Source organism: Typopeltis vanoorti, chromosome 3 (genome assembly GCF_054136105.1).
Source record: "Typopeltis vanoorti isolate ZY-2024b chromosome 3, IOZ_Tvanoo_1.0, whole genome shotgun sequence".
Lineage (NCBI taxonomy): Eukaryota > Metazoa > Arthropoda > Arachnida > Uropygi > Thelyphonidae > Typopeltis > Typopeltis vanoorti.
This window is the reverse complement of record NC_143551.1, coordinates 95,927,949-95,943,527: the sequence shown is the minus strand read 5'-3', so window position 1 is coordinate 95,943,527 and position 15,579 is coordinate 95,927,949. Positions and strand designations below refer to the sequence as shown.

The following is a 15,579-nucleotide window of genomic DNA, read 5'->3' as shown; positions in this document are numbered from 1 at the left end:
ATTTTCAACTCGACGTTTCCAAATTTTTAGTTTTTCAATAAATGAAGATAATTTTTCACTAGCTGTTATGTTCTTACCAAATCCTTGCATTGATGTGTTTAATTCATTCAGGTGGCTAAATATATCTGCTAAGTAGGCTAGTCGAAGTATTGCTTCTCTTTTTTCAAAAGCTTTAACTAAATCACAATTTTGGTTAATAAGAAACTGTAATTTCCTCGCACAATTCAAAAACCCTGCTTAGCATGCAGCCCTTGGAGAGACACCGTACTTCAGTGTGATAAAGAAGCACAGTATGAACAGCACCGATTTCTTCGCACAAAGCACGAAAGATACGATGATTAAGCGCTCGTCCTCGGATATACTTTACTACATTTATTGCAGTAGTTAAGTGTTGTTTTAAATTCTCTGGCAAAACTTTCGATGCAAGTGCATGACAGTGCAACATGCAATGCGTTATTGTAATTTGCGGTATTTCTGTCTTGATGTATGAAAAAAATCCAGAATTTTTGCCCAACATTGCAGGGAACCATCAATGCAAATTGAGCCTATCACATTCATGGGTATTTGATGTTTCAAAAAAAAAAAGTTTTTAATATGATTGAAAACATCAATTCCTTTTGTCGTCAATTCCAGTGGCTCACAAAATAAAAATTCTTCCAACATTTCTTTTTCCTTAATGTATCGCACAAATACCAACAACTGACTGCAATTATCAACATCAGTTGACTCGTCCAGTGGAATACTCACTTTTAGAGCACTGGTTTTGATGTCTTCCTCTACTTGCAGTAAAATATCAACACTGAGATCTTGAATGCACGATTGAATCACATCGTTCGATAACAGAATCTGCTGAATTTTCCTTTATACTTCAGAACCCAATATAATTTTTGCAATTTCAAGTGCACATGGTTTTGCCAATTCCTCGGCTATTGTATGACCTTTTCTTTTCTTAGCACACAGATATGCCACTTGATAACAAGCTTCTAACAAGGACTTTTGAACTGCCGCAATGTCAAATTTTGTGATAGTACCGCTGGTATCAAATCGTGCCTTCTTAGACTTCAAGATGTTAAGAGTATGTCCTGCAGATTCACCACCATGCTGATTGTTGAAATGCTCTAACAAGTTTGACGATTTAAGATTGGAGTTTGAAAATATTTTGCAACATAAAATGCATTGTGGTTGTTGCGTACCATCTTTTTCTGTTGTACAAGTAAATCCATAAGCAACATAATTGTCTTTCCATTGGCGTTTTTTCGACATAACGAGGGTTACTACAATCAATAAAATAATAATTATAATTTTTCAAAATTTGCAGAAAACCTGTATGTAATCAACAGATCATATCTGGTATGGACTTTAGTCACTGATTAATGTTGGTAAATTAAAGAAAATTAGTATTCATGTCTGCATCAAACCACCTCGTTAATGTTCATACTCAGAGTATGCAAACACGTGCGCATATCAACCAGTTTCTTATTGTACTGCATGTGCTGGTAAGTGCGATGCGCTGAAGCAAAGGTAGAGGGGGTTGGAGTGGGGATCCCAAAAGTCGACGTAGTGTTCACTAGTTTCTCACAGGCAGTAGTTTCCATCGAAAATTTAGAAACTTCTCTCGCACCCCAGGGGGTGCACACACCCCAGGTTAAGAACCACTGGTCTATATTTTACTGAAGTATAAGCAAACAAAGTTTGCACATGAGGTGTCTTCACAACTAGTCTACTTGCACATAAAAAAAAAAAAAAATCTTTTGACTTTGATATCACTTGTTTCAGTATCCCATAATGTAAAGATATTATGGGAATGGTCACTCTACCCAGACTAGTTTCTCCCTTTTATTGAGGTCTGATCAATAGCAACGATCCAAGAAAATATCAAGATTAAATTAATGCACAATTCATACAAGAAGTAAAATGATATATTACCATATTATTAAATAGTCTGGATCAAAGATAGTTGGCAGAAAGTTTTTATGCTTGGTTACAAAGTATATTATACTTGACAAGAAATTATATTCTTATTTAATCTTTTATCCAAGTGTCATCAATAGAAGCTAGACCTTTGTTTGCTAAGACGTGGTTAAAAGATTAATTAAGAATATAACTTCTTGCAAAGTATAATATACTTTGTAACCAAGAAGAAAAACTTGCTACAACTCTGATATAATTATCTCTAGCTGCTCAATAAAGATCTAAACTGATCTGGGTGGTGCTTCTGCATCATATGATACTGAAGCATCAATAAAATTTCTATGTAGAAGTGGGCTAGTCATGAAGATATTTCACATGCAGTTTGTTTGCCAATGCTTAGGGATAAAGGATGAAAAGAACATAATTTCTTATCAAGTATAATATAATTTGAAACCAAGTGGAAAAAACTTTCTATAAATCCCTAAAGCTAGGGACTTATAGAAAATTTCACTCCCAATACATTTTTGGGAGTGAAAGAAAAAATCATTAATAAAATAAAACAGGCAAAGCATAATTACCCATTTTTGCACCACTCTTTCTGAAAGAAACCTCTTCTAGCTAAAAAGGTTAGACCATTGAAACTTTCTACTCTATAAATTGCTGAATAATCACCTGAAACACCTACAAATCCTGAAAAGGACAGATAAAAGAATATTAAAGTAGTGACAGATATTTGTCTATATATGAAAATATCTGTTTGCTATTCAAATTCGCAACACTGAACCTATAAGCCACTTTGCATAACCTTCCTATTTGATTAGAGGAAGACCATAGGCTTTGTTTTAATGGCATAATTTTCCTTTCACATCCACAGAATATGAAAAAATGCCTAGTTATGAGGTCTAATAATCATGAACGAAAATGAAAACCTCAGTTACATATTACAATACCAAGTTAAGTAATTGTCTATACATTAGAATAAAGTTAGAAAAAATGAGGAAATTTTAAAGATAACAAGCTCAGATGAACTCAGAAGTAAATTATTAGATGATAATGATACATTAGCAGTCTCAGCAACAATGAAACATAAGTATACTAATGAAGGATATTGCACAATTTTTAAAATATTTTCTTATTTCTTCTTCTTATTATTATTTTTTATCATCAGTAAGATTCGAAAACTGTGTATCTAGTTGGTGTGCTGTAGTTGGCTCATACAAGCCAATTGTTAAATTTTTTAAGAATTTTGCAAGCTGGTTGTTAAAATGGCAGTGGCTATAAAACTCTTCTGTAGTGCACTTCAATCCACAATGGCTAGTGAAATTTGAGTGGTAATGCATGTAGATAGTGACCTGGAAAATCCAGCTGGACACGCTTTTCTCCCACCCCTTTCATATGTGGCAGTCCATGTAGGGATTATCTCTACTAGCAATTTTGCTGGATTATTATTTTTCGACACGCATCCACTTAATTTTCCACGGGCTGTTTCTTACAATAACGACATTCCAATGTTTGATGCCCTGTCAAAGATTTTGCGTTACTATAATTGTGAACCTAATAAGGTCATTAACCTAAGAAGATGCATTAAGCAGATGTTTGCTGATAATCATTTATACCTTTTGGGGAATTTTTATTATTCACACATGGAGAACCTGGAGTGTATTTTTTTTTTAAACTGTTAAAAATTTACTAGCACTCCCCCCCCCCCCCCAATCTGTATTCCTAATCTTCTCAGTTATCTTGTGTATAAAGAATGTCTGCATGATTTTTTTCTTATAAGAACTCTAATCTTTCCATTATTTGGACACATCCAAAGGATCATGTAACATTTCTATTTCTGTTAAACTTCTATTTGCTGGCCTCATTGCCCAACGAAGGCAGTAAAAAGGCCCTCAATGGAATGGATGCACAGAAACACAGGCTTTGGCAAGGAATTATCTCGCAGTACAACAAATATAAGAATATAAGATAACTCATATTTGGCTTCCTAATATAAATAGCCAAGTATGAATTATCTTGTAGTTGGTAGTCAACATGTTAAGGAATGCTTCACACACACACACACACACACACACACACACACACACACACACACACACACACACACACACACACACACACACACACACACACACACACACACACACACACACACACACTGTGAAGTAGAGTGAAATCCATAGAAGAATTAGAGTAATAATTTAATTCTCTCCCCTCTCTAAAAACTGTACTGAAGTGTATCTAAAATATGTTCTCTATTTCTGTTAGTTATTATTAAATGTAAATAATAACTTTGTATTTTTCTGAGTATTTTTATATTTTAATGTGTTTTTATGGCACAATGATACTCTCTTTTATGGAGTTTATTAAAAGTATACAATAGATAATTGTAGACTTTCCATGTATATGTAATGCAGAGGACAAATTAGATAACTGGGAAAACTCTCCATGTATATGAAATGCAAAGAAGAGAATTCAGTGAGCTTCTTACCCAAAATGAACTTGGCAATAATTTCAGCAAGAAACAAGAATTTGGTAATAAGAAGTGATGGGATATCAGCACAGATTCTAAAAGAGTGTTCGGCTGAACTGGCTATTCCTTTGGCCACGGGCTATATCATTTAAGTCTCAGAACAAGGAAGATTCCCAGGAGCAGAAAGAATGTGCAATAATCCATTGCAGAAAGGTGGTACAAAGACTGATATTATTATTATTACGTAACACCTCCCTCGATGAGTCTTTGGACTCATCGAGGGAGGGCACCTGCTGTACCTCTCCATCTCCACCAACCACAACTACCTTCATTTACACCAGCGCCATCTACTGCTGACCACCACCACTATTTTCACAGATAATCACAAACATCCACGCCCACGGCGGGATTTGAACCCACAGCCTTTTGGCTAGAGAGCAGATATGCTAACCACTTGGCCAACCAGGCCAGCAAATAGTTAGTTAGGTATAGTTAGATATACCTAACTATCGACCTACCAGTGTCTCTGGAGAGGAAGCGAAGATTTTGGAAAAGTTAGTTAGGGTTCACATACAGAAATGAGCTGATAGAGTCTATACTTTGCAATCAACAGCATGGGTTTACTAAGAGAAGGATATCTTTGAATGACCTGCTCACTTTCTATAATAATGTTACCTTTGAGTTAGACAAAGGGAATACATACACCATGAAACTTTTGGATTTTGCAAAGGCTTTGGACAGAATACAGCATGGAAGACTGTTACATAAATTGGAGAACATTGGACTGCATTACAAAACATCAGTGTGTGTAAGAGGATGGCTGTTTGACATATCAAAAAGTGGTATATAGATGTGAGTCTGCAAGATTTAGAGTAACTAGTGGTGTACTACCACAAGGATCAGTCTTTGGTCCACTTGGGAAGAATTTGTCCTGCAACATACGGATATTTGCTGATGATGATGATGTAAAGATAGGCAGGGTAATCAAGACCAGTACTTGCAGAATGATGTGAATAGGCTGGAATTGTGGGCATGTGAAAATAGTTATCAGTTCAATGTTAGTAAATGTAAAGTCATGCACCTTGGCAGTACAGTAATGAGGGTATGAAGCACCTGTTGCAAGTGTCTAACCTGCACCCCCCAAATCAAAAATTTTGAAAAATTTAAATGTAACAAGTTAAATTTTACTAAATGCAATATGTTAAATACTTACTATTAACTCCACCATAATGAGTTGCAGTGTGTTGCAGAATTTGTGTGTCTAAAGCGGCGTATTGCCGAAATTAAAAAATACAATATAAAATAGCAGACTTTTATATCTATTTATTTATTTTTATTTTTTACGTTTTGCATCCCAAACCTAGTTGCACCTGTGGTGGGCACCTCTTTCGCCACGCCCTTGTTACGGCACTGCACTTTGGTGTGATAGGATACCCAATGCCATAATATGTTGGCAAGATTGAATATAGACAAAACTGATCAGGAGACTAGGGATCTTGGAATTTTTGTAAATAGGAAGTTGAAGTTCAAGAGCAAAATAGTAAAGATTGCAAATACAATTCAGAAGATAACTGAAATGATGAAACAAAACTTGACATGTAAAGATAAGGAAGTCATTTTGCCTGTTTACAAGGCCTTGATAAGACCTCACGTGGACTATTGTGTGCAAGTCTGGTCATTCATTAAAAGTGTTAAAAATATATTGTTTTTTAATATATTTTTGATACATTAAAAATATTATTAAAAATGATAGTATTAAATGAGATCATTAAAAATGACATCAGGATTATGGCATAGAGATTATGAAGATAGAACAAGAATTTGTGGACTCTAGACACTAGCAAATTAGATAAAGAAGGATAGCATGATTGAGACTTACAAACTTATGTAAAGGTCACACAGAATTTCAGTAGATGGAATTTTTCATTTCATGAAGGGTGGGGAAAGAACAAGAGGGCATTCCTTAGAAGTTAAGAATGAATGTTGTCACAAAGAGGGTTAGAACTAGATTTTTCTCTCATATAGTGGTGCGCAATTGGAATGGATTGCCATTGGATGTTGTGTGTGTGTAAGAAGTCTGAATAAATTCAAGAACAGGTATGACAGATGGTGCAAGTAATAATATGTGGTCTCTGTTGATGAGTTCCTAACTCCCTAGAGGTCTCTCTTGATATCAAATCTTTGTCTTAATATCCAATTATATACTAAATAAATGAGAATGGGCAAGCAATTTGGGATTTGAATGTTTAAGCTGTGTTTAGTACTGGCTTAAACCAAAACAATTATACATAATGCTAAATGGAATAACTAGTTAAATAATGTTTGTTGCTGTTTTCATCATGAAACTGAAATAAACAGCAAAAACTTCAGTTACTGGAATGAAGCCAACAGAAGTGAAAATATTTATTATCAATATACAAAGTATCAATAAAAAAAAGTTTCTGATCACAGAGAAATTACAAAAATACCATCCTGACATATAGTTTTACCAAGAACTTCATCAAATTCTTAATATGTATCCTCAAAGGATGTAACAGGATTCTGTGATGGTATTACATGAAAACTTAACATTATTAATAACTTCCTATTGACAAATTTCTTCCAAATTCATCTGTTATCTCCCAAGATTCCAATATTGTCAGATCTTGTTTTCTAAGGCACTTCTACCTTTACCTTTCTATTTTAAGTGATACCACCTTAGGGTGGCTCAGCTCACACATATTCTTGAAGGCTAATAATATCAAGTTCCTTTTTCATATATCTTCATTTTTAATATGATTTTTCCATTAATGACAACTTTTCTATCCACTATTGTTCACAATTCACCTTGTGTCAGTTGTTTTCTCTAAAGCATCAAAACATTCCTCCACTTCTACCTTAGTAGAACCTACTGTGGGGCCATAAACACAAATAAGTCTCATTGTCCAATTCCCCATTCTCATATTTGCCAATATCACTCTACTTGAGAATGCCTGCCATTAAAGAAGATTAGCCTGGTATTTTGTGTTGAGGGTCAAAGCTGTATAACTGACAGGAGACCTCCACATAGCCTTTAAAGGAATGTGGAGAACTGACCAGGGCTTCTGACCTAATGTCCAATCCTCACCTTCTCGTGGTGCACCCTGTTGGGTATCTACTTGGATACTGAACGAACGAGGATGGGCTGGCAATTTGGGATTTAGCCGACCAAATTGTATTCTTATTGGTTAAACCAAAATAAAAAATGATGGTACAGCATGACAATATTTCATGCCAGCTGGGGCATTGCCCGGTTAAACAAGGCCCCTGTTGTTTTTGCCAGGGAACCAGGGCAAACAGCGAAAAGTCAGCTACTGGAACAAATCTGAAAACAAACCCCAACTCAACATCACCAGAGTTAAAGATTCGTACTATCAAGATAAGAAGCCTGAATGGCAAAGAAATGGAGCTAGCTGAGGAATTAGATAAGTACCAGATCGACATAATAAGGGTGATGGTAACAAAAAAGACAAAAACTGGTGAGATCTTTCTGAGCAATAAATACAAAATGTTATATTCAGGAAATGACAATCAAGGAAAAGAAGGAGTAGCCATAGTATTCAACACAAAATACGAGGCTAATCTTCTTGAATGGCAGTCAGTCTCAAGTAGAGTAATGTGGGCAAATATGAGAATGGGGAACTGGACAATGAGACTTATTTATGCCTATGGTCCCACACAAGGTTCTACTAAGGTAGAAGTGGAGGAATTTTTGGAGGCTTTAGAGAAAGCAACTGACACAATGAAAAAGGAAAAGTTGGTCCTTGTTGGGGATCTAAATAGCAGAGTAGGAAATGATTGTGAGACATGCAAAAATATTTTGGGAAAATTTGGAGAAAAGAGCAAAGCTAATAATAATGGCAAATATCTGTTGGATTTCTGCTCGGGACATGGACTGGTTATTACTAACACCATGTTCCAACATAAAAATGTGCACAAATTCACATGGAGAGAAGAGGCAAGGAATAAGAAAAGTCTCATTGACTATGTTATTGTTGATAGTGATGTTTTCTCTCTGGTGCAGGACACCAGAGTGCACAGGGGATTTGAAATTGGAAGTGATCACTATTTAGTCTTGAGTAGGATAAAATTGAATTTCATATTGAATAGAATAACATGTAAGAAAGTTTTAAAGCAGATAAAAGTTGAGCAGCTCTCAGATGTGAACTGTAGACTAAAATACACAAAGATTATTGAAGAAAAAATGAAAGAGTTTGAGAACAGGAATCAAACCTTGGAGATTCAGGGGCAAACTCTGAAGAAAACATTGATTGATTCTGCCAAAGAGGCATGTGGTGAGGTTGTGTGCAAGGATAAAAAAAATCAGAACTCCCTGGTGGATCACAGGAAGTTAAAGAGGCAGTGAAGGAAAAGAAGAAAGCATATCAAAAGTTCCTATCAAATAAGTCAGCCTGTGCTCTTAGAGAATACAGAGACAAATGCAAGAATGCTAAACACTGTGTAAAACTAGCTAAACAAAAGTCATGGGAGGACTTTGGCAAGAATATAGAAAATAAATATCAAGAAGGCGGCAAAATATTCTGGAGGCTGTTGAAGAAGCTTAGGAATGATAAAGATGAAAAAGGTGACATGAAAACAGGAGAAAAAGATATCCTTGAAGTATGGAGTAATTACTTTGAAAAACTGCTAAATGAAACAAGCAGTGATGACAGCACAGTGATAAAAAAACACTGACTAGGCATGCAGTCAGGAATAAATATCCATACTTGAAGTAGAAAAAGCCATCAAAGACTTGAAATGTGGAACGGCAGCAGGAGTAGATGATATTCGACCAGAAATGCTGAAGTATGGTGTTATAAAAGTCTTACAGTGGTTACACTGCACAGTTCAGAAAGCCTGGACAGAGGGACGAATTCCCGATGGTTGGAGTAGAGCTCTCATACTACCCATATATAAAAAAGGAAATAAAACTGAATGTGAGAATTACAGAGATATTTCCCTACTGAGTGTTCCTGGCAAGATCTATGCAAGTATACTTGAGAAATGGTTGAGAAGAATTGTGGAAGAAAAGCTTGGTGAAGAACAAGCTGGATTCAGGCCAAACAGAGGCTGTCAGGATCAGATCTTCACTTTACGACAAATAGTCGAGAAAGCATGGGAATATAACAAAGATCTGTATTTAAGTTTTGTCGATTTGGGAAAGGCATATGACACAGTGCCAAGAGAGAAGCTATTCAATACGTTACAGTTATATGGTGTCAATGGGGCATTATATCAAACAATACTTAGTCTTTATTTGAGTTGTAAGTCACCAGTTAGAATTGAAGGAAGTACGGGAAGATGGTTTAATGTTAAATCTGGTGTGAGACAAGGATGTACATTATCCCCTCTGTTATTCATTATCTATATGAATCACATTATGAAAGAAAGTGGTATTAAACATGATATCAAAATTGGAGGTCAGCTCTTTGCTTTATGCAGATGATGTTATACTTCTAAATAAATCCACTACAAGTCTGCAAGAATCTCTGACTAAATTGAATAACTGCTGTAATAGATATGGTATGAAGGTCAGCAATAAAAAGACAAAGACAATGAAAATAGGCAAAATCATTGAAAATGTCAACTGTGTTGTGAATGGAGAACCTGTGGAACAAGTAAAACATTTCAGCTACTTAGGCACGATTTTTACTGACGATGATAAATTAAATATAGAAATAGACAACAAAATCAGCAAAGCTAGTATGGTAGGAAGTCAACTGAATAAATTCATATGGAATAAGAGAGAAATTAGTCAGAACACTAAATTAGCTGTATACAAGACAGTGTTCAAGCCAGTTTTAACTTATGGATCTGAGAGCTGGGTCAGAAGTAAAACACTTCACCAAAGACTAGAGACTGCAGATATAAGAGTCCTGAGAGAGATTATAGGCATGAACAGATGGCATCAATGGCAATATCATATTAAAAACGAGGATATTAGGAAAGAACTTGACATTGTCAGCATCCAGGAATGTGTTAGCAGAGCTAATCTCAGGTGGTATGGTCACTTAAACAGAATGGGCAAAGAAAGATTAGCAAAACAAGTGTTCTCTGCCAGGTTGGCAGCAAAACGACCCAGAGGAAGACCAAGATATAGGTGGATTGATACGGTACAAAGTGCCTTAGATGATAGAAATATAAGATCTGACAATGTTGGAGTCTTGACAAGTGACAGATTTGGAGGAAAATTGTAGATAGGAAGTTAGTAATGATGTAAATTTTTTTGCATGTAGTACTATCATATCCTGTACACCCCATAAGGGTACATGGCAGGAATTTGATGATGCTATTGCTACTCCTTCTTTTCCTTGATTGTCATTGCCTGAATATAACATTTTGTATTTATTGCTGAGAAAGATCTCACCAGTTTTTGTCTTTTTTGTTTCAGTCACTCCTATTATGTCGATCTGGTACTTATCTAATTCCTAAGCTAGCTCCATTTCTTTGCATTCAGGCTTCTTATGTTGATAGTACCAATCTTTAACTCTGGTGATATTGAGTTGAGGTATGCTTTCAGATTTGTTCCAGTAGCTGACTTTTCGCTGTTCGCCCTGGTTCCCTAGCGAAAACAACGGGCCTTGTTTAACCGGGCAATGCCCCAGCCGGCATGAAATTTTGTCATGTTGTACCATCATTTTGTATATTGGTTTAAGCCAATTAGAATACAATTTGGTTGGCTAAATCCAAAAATTGCCAGCCCATCCTCGTTCGTTCAGTATCCAAGAAGATACCCAACAGGGTGCACCACGAGAAGGTGAGGATTGGACATTAGGTTAGAAGCACTGGGCATTTGTCTGCATTCCGTCTCCTCTCAGTTATACAGCTCTTACATCAAACATTTTACCACTTAATTACTGGCAGTAAAAGCAAAGCAACTCTTTACTTTCACTATAGTGAATTTCTTTCCTTGTATTCCCCAAATTCTCGAAAAAAATTTCTCCAAACAGTTATTCCAAAGACTAGCTATTAGATGGCATACTGAACTAAACCTAATAAAACATTTTAGATGGATCAAGTGTTTCATTAAACTTGATACTACTCCCCCATCCACACAACATATATGTGGAAGAGGGATAGTCAATGCCATGATTTCAAAGATTTTGAGAAAAATTCTGCATGTGTTTGGCTTAGTAAAGAATTCATTACTATTCCCATATTAAGATTTGTGTAGATGTAGTGATTCATGCTGAATCTTCTGCATAAAACTTATGTGGAACTGGAATGAAAATAAATAATTTACTAACAAAAGCATTGCCCAGTCCCCTTGTGTACTGCCACTGTAGACAGTGGCAGTACACAAGGGGACTGGGCAATGCATCAAAACTTGTGTAGGATTACTCAATCAGTTCTGTTGCAGTTCAGTGAGTTCTGTAAAACATGAGCTCCTTCCAGAAAGAGGTTTTTGTTTTGTTTTTGTTTACTTGAAATAGAATCTGTGTAGTAGCTTGGCTTTCTTCCACCTGATGAAATGGTCTTATACTTCATGCTCTTTTCTTCTTATCCAGATGGTCCCATCCTGATCCAAAAGTACTTCAGATAGACAGGATGGACCACTAGGATCCGCTCTTCAACTGGGAAGGAAAGAGGATCCTGGTGGTTCTTCATTAGTCTCAGAAAGATACTTTGTCCAAAGGTTTGTAGAATGTTCTAATATTGTGCTGCTTTAGGAGCAAATCCAGTTTATCTGTTGTATGTCTTTAATGTAGTGTTGGATTCTGATTATGTAGAAATTAGAATAAATGTTATTTGATTAGCTCTAGTTGGTACTGCTGAAGCTAACAGTGAACATCCCATTGCACTTGCTATTACTAAGTTTGTGAAAGAGATTCTCAAAACAGAAACATTTGGAAGATGTGAAGATTTTTCTGCAGTCCCTGGTTGTGGCCTTTGCTGTAAGGTACTGAAAATAGATCATATGTTAAATATTTCTGAGGATGTTGAAAAATTGGTTAATGCCCGAAACAAAGGTTTTATTCAGTCAGAAAAATCCAAAGAAGATCCTGTTTGTAATGTACTGGTGGACAGAGGAACCATAAGAAATAACCAGCATAATATTGCTTTGAATCTTGCAAATAGTTTGTTGCAGAGTTTAGGTGAAACAGGTCAGACAGAAAGTCATGTTTATCAAGTATTGGTTGGTAACCATGAATGGATGAATAGGAATGGCTTAGATGTAAATGAAGACATTGATGCATTAATGAAAGACCATGAAGAAAAAGGTCAAACTGCTGTATTATGTTCTGTAGATGGAATTCTTATGTGCATGATGGCAGTGGCAGATACTGTAAAGCCTGAAGCCCACATTACTGTTTATACGCTAAAGAAGATGGGTATGGATGTTATACTGCTGACCGGTGATAATAAAAAAACTGCAGCTGCAATTGCACGACAGGTTGGAATTTCTCGAGTCTTTGCTGAAGTGCTTCCTTCTCATAAAGTTATGAAGATCCAGCAACTGCAGGATAAAGGATTAAAAGTTGCCATGGTTGGAGATGGAGTAAATGATTCACCTGCTCTTGCAAAAGCAAATGTGGGTATTGCTATTGGCACTGGTACAGATGTAGCTGTAGAGGCTGCTGATGTTGTGCTTATTAGAAATGACTTGTTGGATGTAGTTGGAGCTGTTGATCTCTCACATCGTACAATTCGTCGCATAAGACTTAATTTTTTATTTGCTTGCATGTATAATCTCATAGGAATACCAGTTGCTGCAGGAATATTTCTTCCATGGGGTTTTGTATTGAAACTGTGGATGGGTTCTGCAGCTATGGCTACGTCATCTGTGTCTGTTGTGTGTTCATCGTTAATGCTTAGGTGGTTCAAAAAACCTACTCGTCAAAGATTAGAAACCCCAGACTATTTAGAAGTCTTGGAGAAAAGGCTACATGCAAAAATGGAAGGAGATGATATTTCAATTCATAGAGGATTAGATGATATAGATATGCCAGAACCTAAAGGATCATTAATAAGTGCAAATCTCAGTCGTATTTTAAGCCTTGTTCCTGGTTCAAAACCAGCTGTAAAAGAAAACCAATTATTAGTTGCTGAAGATGAAAATGTAGAAATGGCACATATGGTTTAAAGAAAGATCCAGTGATATCCCCTTTTCTTTGTTACTTTGGCATTTGTTTATTTTTAAGGATCACTTCTTTAGACAAAATATTTAAATTGGCCAAACAATATTTAGTCATCAGAATTTATCTCACAACAGCCACTCTTTAATATCTGAACCATTTTTATTGATTTTTTTCACCCCTGTCATCATTGAACTTTTTCCATGTTTTAGTGGAAAAATAACTTGGCAGAATGCAAATAAACAAAAGATCTTGTTGCTTTGAAACCAGTATTTATTGAAGCATTTTGAATGCTTAAATATCACTCCTTGTATAAGTTTGCAAACCTAAAAGGTACAAGTATTAGAAAGGTAGGATTGATCTTTTGCAGTCCTATCATACTTTTCTGAAGTGGATGGGTTAAAATCTCTTGGTATGCATGTATAATTAAACCAGTAGAATTCTAATATTTAAATAATATTGAACATTGAAATATTATTCACTTAGTTCTGTTGTGAATAAAAATTTGCTAAACCAAAGTTTTATTCAGAATAGCTTAAGAGTTTTATGAACTGCAGTTTTTTTTTTAATAACAGAAAAGTATAACTGAGTTTTTATTTTAAATATATCTACTGGTGTAAGGAAATTAGATATGCAGTGGTGTATGTACATATGTACAAGTTACCAAAATATGTTTCAGATATATTTACTTATGGATGAGAATTTATCTCATAACAGACGAACATCAAGAAAACAACGTCACGACAAATGGCGCAGTCGGCAGGATGTGATTTAATTGATAGAAAGTAATTTAACAGCTGTAAATTTAAGAGATTGAATTTAACTAGGTAATAATAATTGTGGTATTACTCCCTGAAAGTTTAGAAAGTAAATTAAATAAATCACAATGAACTGGTTGTAATCTGAAATCAGGCAAGGACAAAGTTTGTTTGTTTTTTATATTAAAGGATTATATTAATTAAATTAATACTTATTTTAACACTATGGCTGTTAGTTCAAATTCAAAGATGGAAGACTGAGTTTTTTAGAAGTGTGAATCCCCAACAGGTAGTTCCCCAATTTTCAGGAGAAGATTCTGATGATGTGTTATCCTTTTTTACTTATATTGAGAAACTCAGAGAAACAGCAGGTTGGACAGACTTTCAGTTGTTGATATTACTCAGAAACAAACTAGTTGGTAAAGCTAAGCCATATTTTTTTTCATCTCCTATACTTAAAGAAACATTTGACTACAAAAAGTTTAAAGAAGTCTTACTATCACAATTTTGTAAACACAGGAGTGTTGGACCAAATTTGTGGAAACTACAGAGGATTATACAGAAAGACAAAGAATGTGTTGGTGATTTCTACAATCGGTTACTAACTCTCTCTGAAAGTTTAAATGTATCCAATGAAGACAAACCTCATCTGGATTGGGCAGTTTATCAGCAATTTAGACAAGGTGTCAGACAAGAACTGACGGAGACAGCCTATAAGAAGAAGATAACCTCACTAGAGGAATGTCTTGTAGCTGTCAAGGAAAAGGAACAGATGATTGGAGACCTTTGCCCTTCATCCAATATTGGCCTTGTAAACATCGTAGAAACAACTGATTGTTCCATAGGAGTAAATAAATCCTCAAAAGAGAATAGAAAGAAAGAAGATGAAAGGAAAATCATTAGAGAGAATCCTATTGATCATAACTGCATGTCCGACACAAAAGAACAAACCAACAAGAAATTATTCAAGGAAGTAAAAGACATTGTTCACCAGGAAGTAGAAAAATTGCAACAGCCAATGAAGAATAAATTAGATGAAGTAATAAAAAAATTGACAGAAATGACTGTAGGATTTCAAGAAAATTTCAATCCCACAGCAGAACATATTAGTAAAGTTGTCAAACTGGAGGTTGAGAAGCAAAATAAACCAATATTGGCTAAATTGGATAGACTAGTGGAAGCCCTGGAGAATGTTCGACAGCAAATTCCCATTGATCCTCAACCTCAGACAAGGAGAAAATTTCTCAGAGATGGTGGAGATCCTCCTAAATGTTTTAATTGCAACAAGATTGGTCACATCGCTAGGAATTGCTACCTTAATAAAAGAAACTACTCTAATAGC

General features: G+C 35.4%; 1 protein-coding gene and 1 pseudogene across 6 annotated transcripts in view; one reads left to right on the top strand and one right to left on the bottom strand.

Moving 5' to 3' along the window:
* Positions 1–15,579, bottom strand: part of LOC150108403 (protein O-linked-mannose beta-1,2-N-acetylglucosaminyltransferase 1-like) — a 378,713-nt gene that overhangs the window by 186,557 nt on the left and 176,577 nt on the right. For all 6 annotated transcript variants that reach the window (XM_090415822.1, XM_090415823.1, XM_090415824.1 and 3 more), the window contains one exon: positions 2,490–2,601. In XM_090415822.1, coding sequence (XP_090271948.1) covers positions 2,490–2,601 — 112 coding nt within the window. The remainder of the gene's footprint in view (positions 1–2,489; positions 2,602–15,579) is intronic.
* On the top strand, positions 4,371–13,509 carry LOC150108404 (copper-transporting ATPase 1 pseudogene; annotated as a pseudogene).